Raw genomic sequence first — 20,067 nt, 5'->3', positions numbered from 1 at the left:
CCATGATACTGAGAAAAGGCTATGTAGTGCCCATCTTAAAAAAGGGAGGAGGAGGTCAGGGAACTACAGGACGCAGCCTCAGCTCAGTCCGAAAATCATGGAGCAGGTCCTCAAGGCATCAATTCTAAGCACTTAGAGAGAGGAAACAGTGATCACTAACAGTCAGCGTGCTTCACAAGGCAGTCATGCCTGCTAACCACATCTGCTCTATGAGGGATAACTGGAGTTGTGGATGAGAGAGAAAGCAGTGATGTGTTATTCCGTGATTTTAGCAAAGCTTTATAACGGTTCCCACTAGTATCTGGCCGGCAAGTAAAGAAGAGGCAAGGTGTAATGAACTATAAGGTGGATGAAGTGCTAGATATGGGATCAATGGTGTATCAATGGCTTCCATGTTAAGTTGGTCAACGTATCAAGCGAATGGCCGTCAGGTGTCTGGGCTGGTTTGTTCAATTCTCATTAATGATCTGGAGATGCGGGGACTCACTTTAGCAAGTTGCAGATTGAACTAAACTTGGAGGATGGTCGTTAGCTGTCGAGGTAGCGAATAGATACAGAGGACTAGACAATTAGAGGATTGAGCCAAAGAAACCTGAATGAGCTTCAAGAAGACAATGCAGAGTCTGGCCTTAGAGAGAGAATCCCATCGCACTGCTACAGCTAGAACCAATGGCTAGCGCACGCTTCAGAAAGGCCGGGGTTACAGTGGACAAGAAGCTGAATATGAGTCGATAGTTGTGCCTTGTTGCCAAGAAGGTAACGGCATTTTGGGCTGATAGTAGGGGCATTGCGAGATCAAGGACGTGATCTTTCCCTCTGATCGAGTTGGTGAGGCCGTCATCTGAGTACTAGGTCAGTTTGGGCACACTACAAAGGAGTGGAAAATTGGAAAGAGACAGAGAGGCAACAAAATATTATGGCGTGGAACACATGATTTATGAGGAGAGCTGAGGAACTGGGATTGTTAGTCTGCAAGAAGAGAAGAATGAGGGGGGATTGATAGCTGCTTTCAATACCTGAAAGGGTTCAAGAGGACGGATAGACTTTTCTCAGTGGTACAGATACAGAACAGGATAATTATCTCCAAGTTGCGGGTGGGAGGTTAGGTTGATATAGAAAAAGTCTTTCACTAGGAGGTGGTGAAACGCACTGGAATGGGTTCCTAGGACGGTGGTTGGAACACTTCCTTAGAAGTTTAAGGTCCAGGCTTGACAAACCTGGCTGGGATATTTAGTGTGGACGGTTGTGCTTTGACAGGGGTTGGACTATGATTGAACCTCCTGTAGTCCCTTCCAACCCAGATGTCATGATTAAATAGCACCAGTAAGCGTTGACTAGCTTATGAGAAGTACTCTTTCAATTAAATGCCATCAAGAACACTTATTGACAATGGACCTTGGGAGACTCAATCCAAATGAACAGTCTTCCTGGAAACGTTCAGTTAGCATGTGACAGATGGCGCTTACCTGTAAAAGAAATGAGTCATGCATGATTTTCCCATGTACTCTTAACTCCATCTTGTCTGTGGATTTTCCGCCAATAAGAACAAAGGTGTCTTCACATGAAGAGGTTAAAAGGCCCTGAAATCCCTCCTTTTTGTCTTAAATCGCTTTTACCTTCTGGCGAATTTGCTACAAACTGAGCTCTGAACAATGGACTAATACATCTAAGCTGGAATGTACTCCAGAATTGATTTGAGCCTGAAGTTTATCCATCAGTCAAGCTGAACCTTAGAACTTTGTCTGAAAAAGTGAATTATCATACGGGAAGATTATGGTGAGTCCTTCAAGACTGGTTTGGGACCACTCTTATTCAGTATTTTTAATCAATATTAGCGCAAAAAGTATGAGAGTCTAATGTAATCTGGTATGATTACCTGAAAGGGGGTTCCAAAGAGGATGGATCTAGACTTTTCTCAGTGGTACCAGATGACAGAACAAGGAGTAATGATCTCAAGTTGCGGTGGGGGAGGTTTAGGTTGGATATTAGGAAAAATGTTTTCACTAGGAGGGTGGTGAAGCACTGGAATGGGTTACCTAGGGAGGTGGTGGAATCACCTTCCTTAGAAGTTTTTAAGGTCAGGCTTGACAAAGCCCTGGCTGGGATGATTTAGTTGGGGACTGGTTGTGCTTTGAGCAGGGGGTTGGACTAGATGACCTCCTGAGGTCCCTTCCAACCCAGATAGTCTATGATTAAATAGCACCAGTGAAGCAGTTGACTAGCTTATTGAGAAAGTCTCTTCAGATTAAATGCCCAGTCAAGAAACACTTAACTGACAATGGACCTTGGGAGACTCAATCCACATATGAAGAGTCTTCCTGGGAACGTTCAAGTTAGCATGTGAGCAATGGCTGCTCTACCTGTAAAGAACTGAGTCATGCATGGATTTGCCCATGTGACTCTAAACTCCATCTTGCTGCTGTGATTTTCCGCAATAAGAACAAAGGGGTGTCCTTCCACATGAGAGAGGTTATAAAAGGCCCTGGAATCCCCTCCTTTTTGTCTTAAATCCTGCTTTTTACCTCTGGCGGAACTTTGCTACAAACTGAAGCTCTGAACAATGGACTGAATGACCCATCTAAGCTGTGAATGTACTCCAGAGACTTGATTTGAGCCTGAAGTTTATTCCATCACTGCTCCAAGCCTGAACCAAGAACTTTGTTCTGAAAAGTGAATTATCATACTGGAGGAAGATTACTGGTGGAGTTCCTCAAGAACTGGTTTTGGGACCAATCTTATTCAGTATTTTTTAATCAATGACTTAGGCACAAAAAGTAGGAGTGTGCTAATGTAATCTGGTGATGATAGAAAGTTGGGAGGCATTGCCAATTCAGAGGAGGATCAGAATATTATACAGGAAAATCTGGATAACTTTGAAGACTTGAGTGACAGAAATAGGATGAAATTCAGTAGTACAAAATGAAAGATCATGGACTTAGGTTCTAATAACAGGAATTTCTGCTAGAAAGTGGGAGCTAATCTGTTGGAAGTGACAGAGACCTGCAAGTGACAGAGAAGGCAAGAGATCTGGATGTGTAGGACGATCACAGAATGCCTGAACCACCAATGAACTACAGCTATGAAAAAGGCAAATTTGATCCTAGGATGTATCAGAAGAGGCATTTTCAGTAGAGAGAGAGAAGTATTCATGCCATTGCACAAGGCACTGGTAAAACCTCATTTGAAATACGGTGTACAGTTCTGATCTCCCATGTGCAAGAAAGATTAATTCAAAGTGGAACAGGAGCCAAGAAGAGCTACAAAGTGATCAGGGGTTGTCTTATGAGAAGAGACTGTAAGAGCTCTGCTTGTTTAGTCTAGTAAAAAGAAGGCTGAGAAAGGATATGCATCTGTAAATGCATCAAGTAGGTGAATATAAGGGAGAGTGAAGATCCATTTAAGCTAAAGGACAGTGTTGGCATAAGAACAAATGAATATAAATTGGCCATGAAAAAATTCAGGTTGGAAATTATAAAAAAGTTTCTAATTCTAACCATCAGAGGGGTGAGGCTCTGGAACAGTCTCCCAATAGGAGCTGGGGAGGCAGAGGCAACTTGTTTTAAGAGAGAGCTGGACAAATTTATGAGTGTGATTGTATGATGCGGTTGCTTGAGATGGTAGAAGACAGAGACCAGCAGCTCTGGGCTCACTTCCAGTTTGTCTTATGTCTTTATCTCGTGTGTGTGTGTTTAATTTCTTTTCTCTAAAGGATGCTTCAGGGATGGCCATGGCTGGAGATGAGACTCGGGGTGGGAGGGCATGGCTCTGAGGTGGCACCAAGAATTCTCTCTCTCAGGTGCATGGCTGGCTGATTGTTGCTCACATACTTAGGGTCTAACTGGTCACCATATGTTGGATCTGGACAGAATCTTCCCCCAGGTCAAATTGGCCATGGTCTTGGGATTTTCTTCACCTTCCTCTGCGGGTGTGAGTCACTTGCCAGAATTATCTGAGAGTATCTCACTTAATCATTTCCCTGCCATTGTGGGGGCCTTGTCCACTGGTGCACATTGGTTCCTCCTGTTCACTGCCTGTGGAAATAATAGTCTAGTCTCCTATAATCTATAATACTTTGGTTTAATTTTGGTTATTGGGTTTAGTGGTATTGTAGCCTTTGATATACAGGAGGGTAGACTAGATGATCCGGTGGTCTCTTCTGGCCTTAAGCTCTATGGCTGTATGACTCTATAACATTTGAACCTGGGTCTGCCATGTGTATATCTGAGCAGCACTTTTAAGATTAAAATGTTTTAAACATCCCACATAATGTGTTTTATTTTTCTTGCAGATTAAACCAGTAGTTCATAGTAAAATACGTGTGCCTTCCAGGTGGCAATTGATCAGTAATAAGCCACGTAATATCAAGTAAGTATGTTGTAAATCAAAACTCTAGATTTGGTTTTAAATATTCTGCAGCTATAATACCTGCAAAACTCCATATGTCTAGTTCAGTGGAAAGAGAAATGTTTATAATAAAGCCCAGGTAAAACAAACGTAATTTGAAAGGGCCAACTTCAGTCTAGATTTACGCTCCTATTAATTTAAATGTAATTTGTATCATGTGTGAGCCAGAGCAGAATTTGACTCCCTCTATCATTGTAGAGGGAGGGACAAGAGAGAGGGCATTGCATTCATTATAATTATATTGATTGACTTTTTTTGGCAGCAAACTATTTTTTGGAAAAAAATTACATATTCTAGGGAATTATGTGATGCAGCTTTTTTGTGTCTCAGATAATATTGTAAAAAGACACTTAAGATGAAAGTCATATTTTTTAAAAAAATCTGTATTAGAATTACTAAAATAGATTTTTAAAACACTGAATTTGCCATGAATGGAGGGATCAGAAATAAGCAGATTGTCATAGGGGTACAGAAGGAGGGAGTTGCAAAGGAATGGTCACACTTGATATTGGTCTGTGATGAAATATATTGCCCTCCGTATGTTGTTGATAAGGAAGAGTGTTGTATGGCTGCACTACCTCCACTACAAGTTTGATGCTCTGCAGACAGCGGAAGCAGTGCAATTCTGTTGCACAAGAAGTGGGGAAGGAAACACTGGATGTGGAGGAGAAGAGCCAAAAATGCGTTGTGCTTTAACATATGATGCCACTTTAAGTTTCATTCGAGAGAACTACAGTGATAATACTCAGGGGCAACTCCAGGCATTCGAGCACCAAGCGCGTGCCTGGGGTGGCAAGCTGCGGGAAGCGGCCTGCTGATCGCCGTGAGGGCGGCACTCAGGCTGCCTTTGGCGGCATGCCTGCGGGAGGTCCGCTGGTCCTGTGCTTCGGTGGTAATTTGGTTGTGGTTACGCCGAAGGCGCGGGACCGGTGGACCTCCTGCAGGCATGCCGCCGAAAGCCTCCTGACTGCCGTGCTTGGGGTAGCAAAATACATAGAGCCGCCCCTGATAATACTCATAGGTTATTTAAAGTGATGAGCATTCCAAGAAGAGCCCTTTTCAAAGTTTATGTATTTTATTTACTTATTTTTTCAACTTTTAAAATCCCATTGTTCCTACTGGATGCATGTACAAATATTTAAGGTACAAGAAGTCGTGAAATCCAAAAGACAGGAATAAGATTATCTGAATCCCACCAATTAATCATTAAGTTTCTGCCATCCGCCCCCTGCCAACAATTTATCTTTCCTAGTTGAAGTTTGGGAAAAGTAAATGAGGCTGCACCAGACCTAAAGTTAACAGATTTGGGCTCTGGCAAATGTAGAATTCATTTTACACCTCCATTTGAGGATCCTACTCTTTAAGAATGGCCTGCCTTCCATACTCCTTGCAATTAAATAAAGAGGTTTTTAGCCCAGGAGTTTTGTATAATCTCAGCTGTTATAGTATCATATGGGGAAAGAGGTGGTTTCTGATGTAATTATGATCCAATCCATTCAAGGCTTTTGAGATTAAAACCAATAACTTTTAAATTGCACCCAGAAGTAAATAGGAAGCCAGTGCAGTTTTCAGAATACAAAGGTATTGTGCTTCTGATGAGAAATGTAACTAACAGGCCAGTGCTGAAATGTTTAATCTTCCACAGCCTTAAAGCAGTTTAAAATAATGTCAGAATCAAACCCAAAAAGAATTGAGATACAAAAATATAGACTAAAGAGTATTTATGACATCACCTATGATTTGAATTGCTACTTCAAAGAAAGGAGGAGGGTGTTTGTTTGTATGCATAATTATCCAGTGTTTGAGGTTTCCCATGAGTAAATTAAGATAACTAAACTTAGAGATAAAAAAGATCCATTAGGTCATCTAATCCATTCCCTTGACAGTCATGGCTTGCTCCCTACAATATGTTTTATAGTGTTTTGTCTAATCTCGTTTCAAATGTTTGGACCCTCCAAATCATCAGTCGAGATTATTCTACAGTTTTATATTTCTCACTGACAGGCACTTTTCCTTTGTGTAGGCTATTTTGTTCTTAATTTTATTCTATAAAAATTACATCCATTAACATAGTTAAGAAAATAATAGTATTTAAAATGTACCATAGCAACTCTTTTTTTTTTTTTTGGTAAATCTGATTCACTGTTTTAATGCCTGATCTCTGTGTTTTATAATAATTTACTGAAAATTCCACTAGATGGCCCCAAATATCTTCCAAACCCAGCCTTCATTATTTTGAAATATTGTTTTAAAGTGGCATCCAGACACAAATATTTGCTCTTGGCTGAAATTTGACATACTGTACTATTCATCGCAGGTATTATTATTATTATTTTTTTATACTTTTTACGAGTAGTGTTCATGTTCATGTGTTCATGGGAAGCATTGACCATACAACAGTATTAATCTATACAGGAGTGGTACTATGGTACAGGTAACTTCAGTGTGTATTTATAAAGTATAGCGCACAGATGCTCTTGGGGAAAACTGAAAGTCAAACGAATGGGTGGAAGCCCAGGTGCAAAGAGTATTTAAAGCTGAACTGAACAAAGCACTTATAAATTCATAATTGGCAATTAATTTTTACAGTGTTCAGGTATGTGCTGGGTGCCCTGAATTACGTGTAACTAGTATCTGGTCCCTGTTTCAAGTGACATATAGTCTAAGTTCCCATGTGATGTAATAAAACAATGTTGGGTCTGGGGAAGGAGAAACATAAAGGTAGATTCTCACGGGCATTGCAGCAGCTTTTCACCACCTGGGTAGCATAAAGAGGCTGAATTCCAGCCATAACTGGCCAGTGGAGAACTCTCCTTGCATAGCAAAATTCTCTGCTGACATAAAACTTGCAGAGCTGACTCCTTTCCCAGCCCTCCCCTCTTGCCCCAGTGTAGGGGCATGTCTCCAAAATGCTACATTCATTCTGCGCAGATGCAAAGTCAATTATGGACCTTACCTGAATGGTGGGAGTTAGAGCAGGCTCTCAGCTACTATATACTGGTGTAGGATCTGGAAGCTGTAACTGGTGGAGACGCTCTGAGCTGATGGGAGAGAGCTCTCTCATTGACTTAATTACTCCACCTCTGCAAGAGGTGATATCTTCACCGGCACTTAGGTTGGTGTAACTTATGTCGCTCGGGATGAGGATTATTCCACTCTTGAGTGATGTAAGTTATACCAACATAAGTGGTAGTGTAGACAAGCCCTGAGTTGAAAGGGAACAAAAGAAGGGAAGAGAAAAAGGGAAACATGGTTTTAATAGGACTAACGTTTATGGAGCCAATATTACTCGCTGTGAGAGAGAGTTGCAGCATATGACCCTGAACATTCAGTTGCTACATAAAGGCCATATACTATCTGTGATCTTTATGCTAACCTCTGCTCTGAGGTAAATCTGCTTTTACGCAGTAAACAGCCTGAAGTGTATATTCCAGTCCAACAACTATACCTATAAATGGAACTCAGCCCTCCCCACAGGAGGAGTTTGACAGCCCTGTTTTAGGGCTTTTGTGTAGGCTGCAGTCACCTGATGCCAATTCTTGTGTGGAACCTACCACATGGTTGTAGCATGGTTCTGCCTCATGCAGTTTTGGCATTTTGGGTGTGCCATACCATGCTAAGCAGAACCAGGTAGGTAGCACAGTTTGGTGCTTCAGTGCAGGCAGGTCCACAAAAAATGTAGTCACTTTTGGATTGTTGCATTACTCATTTTTGTTAATGGGATAAAATCTCATTAGGATGTTAGTGGCATCATGAAGAGTAATAAGGAAATAATAAAACATATTCAAACATTGTTCAAATCACCATCTGTGCTTTATAGAGACGAGAGGGTCAGGATGACTAATAGACCAGTCTTAGTCTTTTTAATTTGCTAGTTTGAAGCAGAGAGGTGCCTTCTCTCCACTCCCTGGTTTAGCCAAGCTGTGCTTCCCCACAACTGGTCCTCCTTCTTGGTGAGACAGTCAAAGCTTCTCCTGTTTCAGTCTATTTTGGAATGCAGGATCCCTCACCCTTTCTAGGGAGAGAAACCCTATTACCTCCTTGAAAGTGCTCCCCATGTAATCAGCACAAGGGTTTGGGGGTGGGATAGCAGAAGCTGCTTGTTCTTCTGAGAGAAAAGAACACCTATGCCTCAAAAAAATCTGGATGGAGTGTGTGGAGGTAGCGAGAAATATCAATGTACTAGTATGTGGCTATGCAGGGAGAACAGGAGGGAGCTCATTCCACACTGTACGTGGGTGACCTTGACTGCCCCCTCCTCGTCCACCACATCCTCTGTCATTCCACAGAGTTTGTCCATTTTTGTGGTAGGGATGCTGCTTTTCTGCATGTGAAGAAGCACAAATGCTTCTTCGCCTCTACAGCAAAATGTTCTAGGGCCGCTGGAGTTACTGGAAGCTGCACTGAGAACCTGAACATTCTCTGCAATCAGCAGTGCTTACTCTTGGTCCTGCCCTCTGCTGCTGATATAAAATACCACCCTCCCAGCAGAGGGTGAGGCTGCTTTTGTGGAGGGGGCCTATAGGGCTGATGGCCCAAATAGCAAAATTAGTTTTAGAGAGACCAACACTTCTCTATTATTTACTGTGACTCCTTCTAAGAAGTGAGGCTGAGCCAAAAAGTGATTCCAGCTGCTCTTAAAGGTTGAGTAGGAACAGCTTTCTAATATGGGCAGCAGTGAAGAAATCAATTGATTCTATTATCTCTTTTAAAGGATTGTACATTATTTCCTCTGGGAATTGTGAGGACTTGTTTGGACAATATGGAGAGAAAGTAATTGAATTTTCAAGGGCTATATTCTTCTTGGCTTCTCCAAGTGGACATATTTCACTGTCTCTCCCATCATGTCAGACAGAAACATATTAAAGGATACAATTCTGTCTTTTTATGTATGAGTTTTTATGTTTTATGAAATGGACTAAGATTTAAAATGTATTGTTGAAATCTACAGGGCTACGCTTCTAATGATCCAGATTACATAATGTTGTCAACTGATATTTTTAGTTTTTCTTTTGTCTATGTCTTTCACTACTGAAAAAATGTGGCTTCTTTTGTCTTTTGGCAGTGTTTTCACAAATGGAGATATGCTTATACCACCTATAAAATTTATCATACCCAGGTTTACTCTGAAAAACTGGAATTGCGTCCTTGCACTAATAAATGAAAAAATCTTTCCTCGCTCCGGTGGTGTTCATAGGTAAGAGTACAACTGGTAATTTAATATCGCTAACAAAACTCCTGAGTCTGGCAATTTAGGATTATTTTTGTATTCGTGTGCCATGCCAGTTATTAATGACAATCTAATATTTTGATTGGTTATGTATGAAAGAAAACTGAGTTATCAAGGGCAGGACTTTTTCAGGTTTCTGAGAATATGTGTTTCCTATTTCATTTAGTTCAGTACCTTTTTATATATCTATATTTAATAAATGTTCCTGGCAATTAGTATGGTTAATCCGGACACCATTGTATGTATTGTTTGCTTTAAAAACGTGGTGTTCTGTATTTAGTACAGACATTAAAGAAGAAGATCACAAGAGTAACATAAAAGACATCATCTACACTTGAAAAGGAACAATCTTTATGGAAGGGCTGGGGTCAGGAATATAAAATGGACTAGTGTTAACATAGTCATGAAGATGAGATTAACCAATGCTTTAAGTGTGAAATAGTGGGTCAAATTTATAACTGGTGTAACTTCAGCTGATTTCCTGTTGGCTAAGGTTGTTGTTTTATTAGTGACTATTGATTTTTGGTAGTGATCAGAGTGTGCTATGTGGTTTTGAAACAGAAAAGAAGGCACGACAGAAGGGAGAAGAGAAGACAAATCATGCTCTGAGGAGCTTGCAGTGTATAGACGGACAACTGAATGAGCGTGAAAAGCAGGAGTTCAACATATATGCCCAATTTAGATTTTTTTGGGTTCAAAGCTCTTGGATGCCCTTCAGATTGATGGGAAGTTTGTTTTCTTTCCTGCTCACAGATGCTCTCCTTAGAATTTAAATAAAATGTCCACACCATGGGCAGACTTCTGTCCCTTCCTCAACTTAGCGATTCAGAGACAATTTTTACTGTTCAAAGAACCCACTTAGGAAACAGCTTTAAACTGTGAAACCATTTTAGTGGTTACACCAGAAAGTATATTATATCCTCACATATGGTAATTCAAAAATGGCTCAACCATTCTTTCTCAAATTTTCCAGGAAAATGTCCCATTAGGTTAAGCACGTAAAGTTTTGGCACTGTAAAGAGTTTCATTCAGTGCCTCCTGGTGTCAGAGCATGGTATTGCAAGGTCTTTGCCTCTAGTGCCCTCTGTTGATCTTTTGGCTCTGCTCAGCCTGTTTCTGTTCATGCCTACCTCTCTTGCTAAGTCATGTCTAGTTCGGACCCCCTTCAGGAATAACAAAAATCCAAACAAAATTTCACATAAACCAAAGGTTAGACTCACAGACTTTAAGGCCAGAAGGGACCATCATAATCATAGTCATTGCAGGCCACAGCACCTCACCCACACACTCCTGTAATAGGCCCATAACTTCTGGTTGAGTTACTGAAGTCCTCAAATCTTGGTTTAAAGACTTCAGGCTACAGAGAATCCATCATTCACTCTAGTTCAAACCAGCAAGTGACCCCATGCTGCAGTGGAAGGGGAACACCCCTCACCCGCCCAGGATCTCTGCAGATCTGACCTGGGGGAAAACTCTTTCCCAATCCCAAATATAGTGATTAGTTAGACCCTGGAAAATAATTCTCTTTGGTAACTCTCCATCTCATTTCTCGTCTCTGACTGCTGGAGATATTTGCTAATAGAAGTTGCATATGCTATTGTAGGCAGTCTCATCATACCATCCCCTCATAAACCTATCAAGGTCAGTCTTAAAACAAGTGAGGCTTTTTGTCCCCATTACTCCCCTTAGAAGGCTGTTCCAGAACTTCATTTCTCTGATGGTTAGAAACCTTTGTCTAATTTCAAGCCTAAACTTATTGATGGCCAGTTTATATCCATTTGTTCTTGTGCCAGCATTGCCTCTTAACTTAAGAACTCCTCTCTTTTGCTGACGTTTATCCCTCTTATATATTTATAGAAAGCAATCCTATTTCCCCTCATCCTTCATTTTGATTAGGCCAAAGAAGCCAAGCTCCTTAAGTCTCTTCTTGTAAGGTAGGTTCTCCATTGCTCTGATAATCGTAGTAGCCCTTCTCTGCACTGGTTCCAGTTTGAATTAATCTTTCTTAAACATGGGATCCCAGAATTGCACACAGTTTTCCAGATGATGTCTCACTAGTGCTTTGTATAGTGGTAATAACACTTCCCTATCTTTGCTGGAAATATCTTGTCTGATGCATCTTAGGATTGCATTAGCTTTTTTTCACGGCCACATCATATTGATGGCTCACAGTTTTACTGTGTTAAACCAGTAGACCCAAGTCTTTTCCCTACTCTGTTGTTTCTAGATGATATGTCCTCAGCTTTTAACAAGAATTCTTGTTGTTAGGTTCTTAGATCTTCCTTGGGCTCCTCTTCAGTCTGCTGTCTCGACTCTCTTCCCGACACTACTTCAGGGCCTTCCACAGAAGTCCACGTGTGGTTCCTTCTGCAAATAGAGTCTTCTCAGCCCTTTCATGAGGCCTAGATGTTTCAGGCTGTCATTTGATCCCAATTAGTTCTGCCCCTTCTGACTAAGATGCTGTTGATTATTGTGGAGGTGGGCTGATGGAACAGGCCTAGCTAGCTTCATGCCTCTTGACCCATAAAGGAGCAGGCCAACCTACTACAAGTCTAAAACAGAAATGTTTGTCAAAGATATAAACAACTGAAAAATCTATAACTAATCTGTTTTCTCCACTACCTTATTTACACTTTCGTTCATATGTCAGGAAGTGTGCATATTCAGATTTAGTCCATACTCACTACAATATTTCAGATATTCATAACCACAAATTAAAAACTTTTTTTCTGTTAGCAGATGCACTATTCACAGAGGACTAATTCCATGCTAAGTCTGAGTTTTCTGCATGAGAATTTTGAAGTCTGAGGTCCGTGCACAAAAATATGTGCAGGTTTGTGCCCTTCAATTTTGTCATCTACCTATCTGCAATTGGAAATCTGATTTGCACGTATTGCAGTAATTGTATGCAAAAATGTAGGTGAACAAATTCTTGTACTTTGTTGCAATGGAACTTTTTGCAATGGAATCCCTTTAAAACTAGAGTGCAAATCTTCAGTAATTTCCAGTCCCTCAACTCCCATTGGCTCAGTTCCTTGCAAGAGGTATGCAGCACCTTTGGGGAAGTAACTCGTGGCCCTCAAGGTTCAGCTGTTTTTATGTTACAATATGTGCATGAAAAAAATCTTGATCAGAATGCGTGTCATTTTCCTCATCTTATTATAGCTCTGGACTAAATGGATTTTCCTCTGTTTTTATAGGAAAACCCAACATTCAGAGACACAGCATGGATATGTTCAGCCAAAACATGAAATTTTTAGAAAATTTGACCAGCTCCTCAGCTGGTGAAATTGAGCATAGCTCCACTTAGCTTCACCCATTTACACCAGCCGAGTATCTTGTCCATTGTGTCTGCATTTAATAGAAACCAGTTGCAACCTTAAGTATAGCTTTTGCTTTATAATTGTAGCTGTTTCCTTTTCTATTGCATCATCAGCATCATGGCAAAGCCCAAATAGACATGGCCTTCTTGCATATCAAGTGCCACTTGGATTGATCTTTGGCTGCATCCCTAACCTGAACTGACTCAATATTCAGATTATGTCCATTACTGGCAATCTTGTCTTTCCATAGCAGCATTCCTTAGTATATGCACTTTAGAATTCAGTGGTCTTCCATTCTAATGATATGTTCATACCAAGAAAGCTGCTGAAACGGAACCAGCACTGATGGAGGTGATTTCCAGGTTTGGCTTCAAATATCCTAATTTCTGATCTTGTTCTGCCACTTGATATGAAGCAGCTGACAAGAAGTGAAAATGTCAATCCAGTGTTCTTCAGCCTTCCTCAGTTCCCATGTTTCACTGCAATGCTGATTTGCAACTTCATAGGAAGTTTAATGTCACAACAACCCCAAGAGTTTGCTGAAGGGTCCAAAACATGTCACCAGCTGCTGCTACTATAAGTGTCTATATCTTTTGGACATTCTCCAACACTATGTATGGCGGTCCCACGTATATAAAATATCTCATTCTTATTTAATAAATATTTAATTTGCTTCCTGAGGCTTTGCAATAAAATGTTGAATTGTCCTCCAGTATTAAAATAGTAACTTAATTTATGTGTGTAATTCCTCTGTTCTCCGGAATCACAGCTATGTGGAGCATTGAAAAAACCCTGAAATTTGCACTGCATTATACTCTATTCATCGTTATTTCTTAATCTTTATTTCAATTTCTTTTGCTTAAGGCTGTACACATTGGATGGTCATGCTGTACGTAACTCAGATGGCTTAGAAGACAATCATTATTATGTTGCAGTGGGCAAAGAAAAGTTTAAATCTTTGCCATACTGGCGTTCTTCCAGAGTTTCACCAGAAGTTCAGCGGTAAGCTCTTTCTTAATGTAATCTTAATTTGGAGGGCTTGATTATGCAAAATGCTAAGGACTTTGACAGTGAACCAGCAAAGAATTTAAGCATGTGCTTAATTTTAAGCATATGAGTTGTCCCATAGAATTTGAGTTTGGCTAGTTCAGAGTCAGAGTGCTCAGTGGGATTAAAGTCCATCGTTACCATTTCTGACAGATCATTTTTTGGATTTTTTGGATTCAGTGCATTGTTTCATATTTCTTAGTTTGACTGTTGTACCAGTAACATTCATTTTACTGACAATGAGGAGTCTGGTGGCACCTTAAAGACTAATGGATTTATTTGGGATAAGCTTTTGGGGGTAAAAAACCTGCTTCTTCCATGCATCTGAAGAAGTGGAGTTTTTTACCCATGAAAGTTTATGCCCAAATAAATCTGATCTGTTAGTCTTTAAGGTGCTACCAGACTCCTCGTTGTTTTCGTGGATGCACATTAACATGGCTACCCCTCTGATACTTGGATTCATTTCACTGAAGTGTTTTAGTCCTTGTCAGTGTTTTTTTGTTTTTGTTTTTAAATATTGAAGCAAATGGTGACCTGATCTTGTTAATATTCTTAATGACTGCTGCCATTGCTAGTTTGTAGATTATCTAATGTATAATAGTAAAGGCAGGGCATGTGCTGTCTTTGGGAAACTGAGACATGTTTCTGCATAACCAGCCTTATGCAGCTTCACCATTAAAATATCGGCCATTTCTATACTGGCATATATTGGCATTTATTTTTGCAACAAATGTTTGCCAAAGAGTTTCAGTATGTGATACTTTTAAAACACCCTTTCATAGTGCATATTGCTGTTGTGATGTTTTCTCTGAATTTCTTAAATTCTGTGTATTTTAAATCACAGCCTTAGCACTGCATTCATACACACACATATAAATATATATTACATTGCATTTTCTTATTATTTAAACACAGTTATCATTCATATCTAAGATGTATTATCAATTACTGTTCCAGAGTTATATTGCTGGATCTTTTACTTTTTTAAAATAAAAGCTAAAAGTATAATTTTATTGAATTTAATTATTAAATTAGTTTCTTTCTTGGAATTTCTACTAACTGCTTTCTAGACTGTAGAAGATGTCAGTTAAATGGCACCGACAAAGGCATTGCTGAACAATGACTAGTTTTCATGTCTTTCAGGAATTGCTGAGTTAAGCAGTTTCTGTAAAGTGTCTCTATGGGATGTGTGTTGTTGACTGCTCTGGACTGATAGCTATATTGAAAATACAGTTGAAGTATCAGGCAATATTTGTGGGTTTTCTAGTGATCTTTGTTAAAGCTATTTTTCTGTCAAGTTTTTTAATGGTCATTATTATCAAGATAAGAAAAATATCCATCATTTTCTCTTGTATAGGGGAACTGGATGCATGGTTCAGACTGTTCAGCTTATTCATATGTGGTACGTTATGGCTTCTGCTTTTTTGTTTTTGTTGTCCTTCCAACTTCATTTTTATTTTTATCCTTCATAAAAATACTACAGGCATTATTTTGAAATGACTAATTAATCGGCTGAATGTATGGATTCTCACTTTTTTCGGTAAATTGCCTGTTGTATATAAAGTGCTTCGTATCGGTTTGATAGTAGAAAATTGATATTTCCAGTGGGCTTGTTCTTATCAAGCTTTCTTTTATTAGTTTTTGAACTAATGTCATGAATGCTGGAACCTAGATCGTAGGAGTATGTTGGTTTACGCATATTTTTTGACAGTTTTGTAATTTTGAAATATATAAGGATGTAATAATTTTTTATTACAGTAAAATGCAAAATTAGAGCTCTAAATATTAGCTTCCCCAAAAACCCTAATGGTGAAATTCAGCCCTGGTGGAGCTAGATAGCTCAAGGTTCTCCACTTTGCAGAATTCATCTTGGGGAGCACTCACCCGTGAGGGTCTCCATGCTGGTCAGATGTGGTAGATTCTCTTTGTAGCGATGGTCCCTGTCTATGAAAATATATTTGGTTGATTGGTCACTGAAAGATAAATTAGGTGGTGGACCTCTGCATTTTGAGTCTGTCAACTTATATCATTCTTTCAGACCTAAAATTGGATACACAAGAGAAGTTTCAGCTTCCGTTTCAGTCTATTGCTCTTGCTTTTTTGGGAATCGTTCAAGACTCCATTAAGTCAGCAGCCTTCCTCCTATTTCTGAGAAGTTGCTTATCCAGCATTCAAATTTCTTTCAAATGACTATGTTGTATTAGAATGTTAGAGCTCATAACAGGGTTAATCTTAATAGATTTGGCCTGTGTACAGTATGCACACATTTCATTAGTTTATGCCCACATCGTTTTTCTTCTTCCAGGAGAAATTGCTTGATCAAGACTATTCATCTCTTTCCAGTTGTAGTGAAATCAGTTAAGTGGTGGGTTCAGCTAATTAAAGACATGGTAGGATTCCACTATATCAACATTTCTCTAAGGTGATGGGCCGTTCCAATACTACAAATCATTTGCTTGGTATTATTTGCTTTGTACTTTATTGCCAGTGCTCTGATACAGGGTGATAAACACAGTAAACAACTTTGATCATCTCATCATTCATAACCGGTTATAGTTGAAATGTAAATGATAGATGATCTGACATCTGCCGTTCTGGAAATTCTGGTGACAATCTCTGAATCCTCCCACCTGTTTATATAAATATTGTACCTGAGTTATCGTAGTCTCAATCTGTGAATCCAGTTCATCTTGAACTGTTAGAAGTCTTTATAGAAAGTGGTCAGTGTTTTGAATTTCACTTGAAATTGAATTGGCAAACAGCACAGAATATGGAGCACAGAGATATTGTGGCTATCAGAATGGGGGCTGGAATATACTCCTCTATCAAAGGCTTCTGAATGATTTTGAAGAGTAGATCCGCACAGACATTACACTGGCCTAACCTTGATGTGACAATTGCATAGATAATTGTAGCAAGGACTTCATCTGTGATGAAAGGATGCAATCCATTGTCCAGCTGAAGAAGAGATTACCAATTTCTGGTAACCCAATGTTATCAGGAGCAGAAATTACACCACTAAAATCCTGAGATTGCAAACCACTTTAAAAATTTGTAGGCAGAGGTCCTCATTTTCAGGTATTGCAGCAATCTCTGCAACTCCACTTCTCTCTGCCAAAACCCCCTTATCTCATCTGAACTGACTCTAGTTTCACCAAAGTTCTTATCTCAGCCAGATACTGAGAACACAGGGAAACAGGAGTACTTGTGGCACCTTAGAGACTAAGAAATTTATTTCAGCATAAGCTTTCATAGGCTACAGCCCACTTCATCGGATGCATAGACTGGAACATACAGCAAGAAGATATTTATACATAGAGAGAACATGAAAAGGTAGAAGTAGCCATACCAACTGTAAGAGGCCAATCAATTGAGATGAGCTATCATCAGCAGGAGAAAAAAACTTTTGAAGTGATTATCGAGATGACCCATAGAAGGTGTGAGGGTACTTAACACAGGGAAACAGTCATATTCAGGACTGATATAACTCAGCTCTAAGAATCCTTTACATCAGCATATTCGTAACACTATAAACCATAATGCCTTGCAGTCTCCCCCAGTTGCTTTAAATATACATTGAGTAAAAGGGGTCACAACAAGATTTTCAAACTGTGTGAGACATCACAAGTGATAACACTCATTGAGGATTTGCCAAACTCAGACCGCTGGGCTGTCTCCAAAAGGAATGTGTAATCACTTTAATAGCTCTGTCCACTTATTCCCAAATGTGAGTTCTCTTGAAGCCAAGAAATTCCTTATCTATAAAGCCTCTTCTCTTAAGCATACACTTGCTTGGATGGGTGGTATCTGGAGATTGCTTCTTGTTTCTTTATGTGTATTGAATTTCATTGACAAGTCTGAGTTGAAGACTAATGCATCAAAACTCACCTAGAATTGCTTGCAATTGATCTTGTAACTATTGAAGTTCTCCCTGTGAATCACAGGTCAAGGCACTTTCTAAAAGGCCTTCGACATATTTATCTACCAGTTTGGCTTCTCTGCATGATTTGGATCTAATTTAGACTTGAACAAGTTAGAAGATCCTCCCTCTGAGCCTATTAATGATTGTCATTTGCATTTCATATTCTTTATTTGAGGCAATTACATTGACTAGATGGGGAAGTGACTTCAAGCCCTCATAGGCCTTTTTGGTTTTTTTGAAGGACAAGGTAGGTAGTAAGGGCCCATACAAAGCCTGTTGATATCAATGGGAATCTTATTTTTATATGAACCAGTTTTCCCCTCTTCTACTGTTCATTTCCCAATCTAATCTTTCTAGTGTTAAGTTGTTTATCATAAGATTGGTGTCAAATGAGCTCTTTGCTGCTGCACTGACAATTTGAGGGACTTTTACCAATCCCTTCATCTCCTTTTGACTTATATTGAGTTAAAGCGAGGGAAACTCATTTTCAAGCAACACTTGTCAGAGTGGATAGCTGAATGTACTTCCATATGCCTTGATTTAGCCCAGATGCTTGTTCTTAAAGGTTAGTGAACTTATTTTACTGGAATGTTTCTTGTGCAGTCTGTATTATCAGATACCTGTAGCTGAGTTCCATGTGGTGGAGTTCTTACCACACACTTATTCAGTATATTAACTTGATATATTTCCTGAATAGATACTTTTTTAGAAGACTTATTCTTTGTTTAATAAAGAACTGTTTCTTCTGATAGCTTTGACCCTTCCTGGGAGTACTCAGAGCTGTAAGGCATTTTGCTACCACCTGTGCCTGCCAGGGGTCAGCTCCCCAACTCCGCTGGCCATGGACAACACAAGCACACCCCTATAGGTCTATGCAGGCCCCGGTGTCTCTTTGCAGGTTAGCAACAGGCACACTCCAGCCTCTAAGCATCTCCCTGGAATATCCAGCCTCTGATCCCCTGGACGTTCACAGTAGTCACAGATTTGCTGCTCCCAAAGAACCAATACACCCCAGCTTATCAGTTCCACCTTAGATCACCACTCTGCTTAACAGACAGCGCTTAGATATGGTTATAATGAAAACAAATATAAGTTTATTTAACAAAGGCTAGAGATTCTGGTATTAGCAAATAGAAGTATTGGAAACAAATGTTTACATTTAAAATACAATCATAACATACATTCCAGACCCTAGACTTATTTAACTAGATACTTTTATGTCTTGCAGAACAATACTCACCCAAAGTCCTAGCAGAATTTTACAGCCAGGCTGGGCTATGATCCCACTTTCATGAGGCAAACACACATTTTCAGCTTGCTTCCTGGGTGGTGATGTCGCCTCTCCTTTTCTGAAATGCAGTTACAGACTATTGTCTCTTACCCCAGGAGGTCCCCTTTTCAGAAACTTATCTTGTGGTTTGTTTGTTTCTGTAAATTCTCAGGTCTGCACCTGGCTCAGATAGGAAACATAGCCTGTCTCCATGGATGTTTTTTGTTCTACATGCTGATTAAGTTAGCTCTGAGGTTCACCTCGCCGCAGGTCACAAGCTTTGGAATCTAATATTTTATATTTTACATATTTCTTAAACTATTTCCTATACAAACTTCTTGCAACAATTATGATGACCAGTGGGCTACTAGCTTTTGGCAGAGACCTCACATGCCACACTTTGGTGAACTAATATACATGTTTTTGACCTTGTAAAACTGTATGCACCCCCCTGTGCCCTCTGTCAGTTGGCACCAGGAGGTCCCTGGGTCATAATAGTATTTGTGGCTCTTGGACAAATTATTTGCATAGATATTCTGTTTGTGATGTGTGCACCATTGGTGCATAAACCTGGACCTTTTTGGAAAGCATTACCTACCTGGATTGGATGTGCACCCTACTTATGCCCTCTTCTTCCCCCTGAAGAGATCATTTCCTTTCACTAAATCAAGAATCGAGTATAAGGCCTGGTCTACACTATGCGTTAAACCGATTTTAGCAGTGTTAAACTGATTTAATGCTGTACCAGTCCACACTACAAGGCCCTTTATATCGATATAAAGGGCTCTTTAAATCGGTTTCTGTACTCCTCCTCAACGAGAGGAGTAGTGCTAAAATCGGTATTACCATATCGGATTAGGGTTAGTGTTGC

At 39.8% G+C, this 20,067-nt stretch overlaps 1 protein-coding gene across 2 annotated transcripts in view; it reads left to right on the top strand.

Annotated features, from left to right (window-relative positions):
- The window catches only part of DCDC2C (doublecortin domain containing 2C), a 124,115-nt gene that overhangs the window by 12,664 nt on the left and 91,384 nt on the right, over window positions 1–20,067 (top strand). For both annotated transcript variants that reach the window (XM_075063692.1, XM_075063691.1), the window contains exons 3-5: window positions 4,289–4,365; window positions 9,470–9,601; window positions 13,822–13,959. In XM_075063692.1, coding sequence (XP_074919793.1) covers window positions 4,289–4,365; window positions 9,470–9,601; window positions 13,822–13,959 — 347 coding nt within the window. The remainder of the gene's footprint in view (window positions 1–4,288; window positions 4,366–9,469; window positions 9,602–13,821; window positions 13,960–20,067) is intronic.

This window comes from Chelonoidis abingdonii, chromosome 3 (assembly GCF_003597395.2).
Source record: "Chelonoidis abingdonii isolate Lonesome George chromosome 3, CheloAbing_2.0, whole genome shotgun sequence".
In the NCBI taxonomy this organism is placed as follows: domain Eukaryota; kingdom Metazoa; phylum Chordata; order Testudines; family Testudinidae; genus Chelonoidis; species Chelonoidis abingdonii.
The sequence above is the reverse complement of the archived record's forward strand: the minus strand, read 5'-3'. Positions and strand labels throughout refer to the sequence as shown.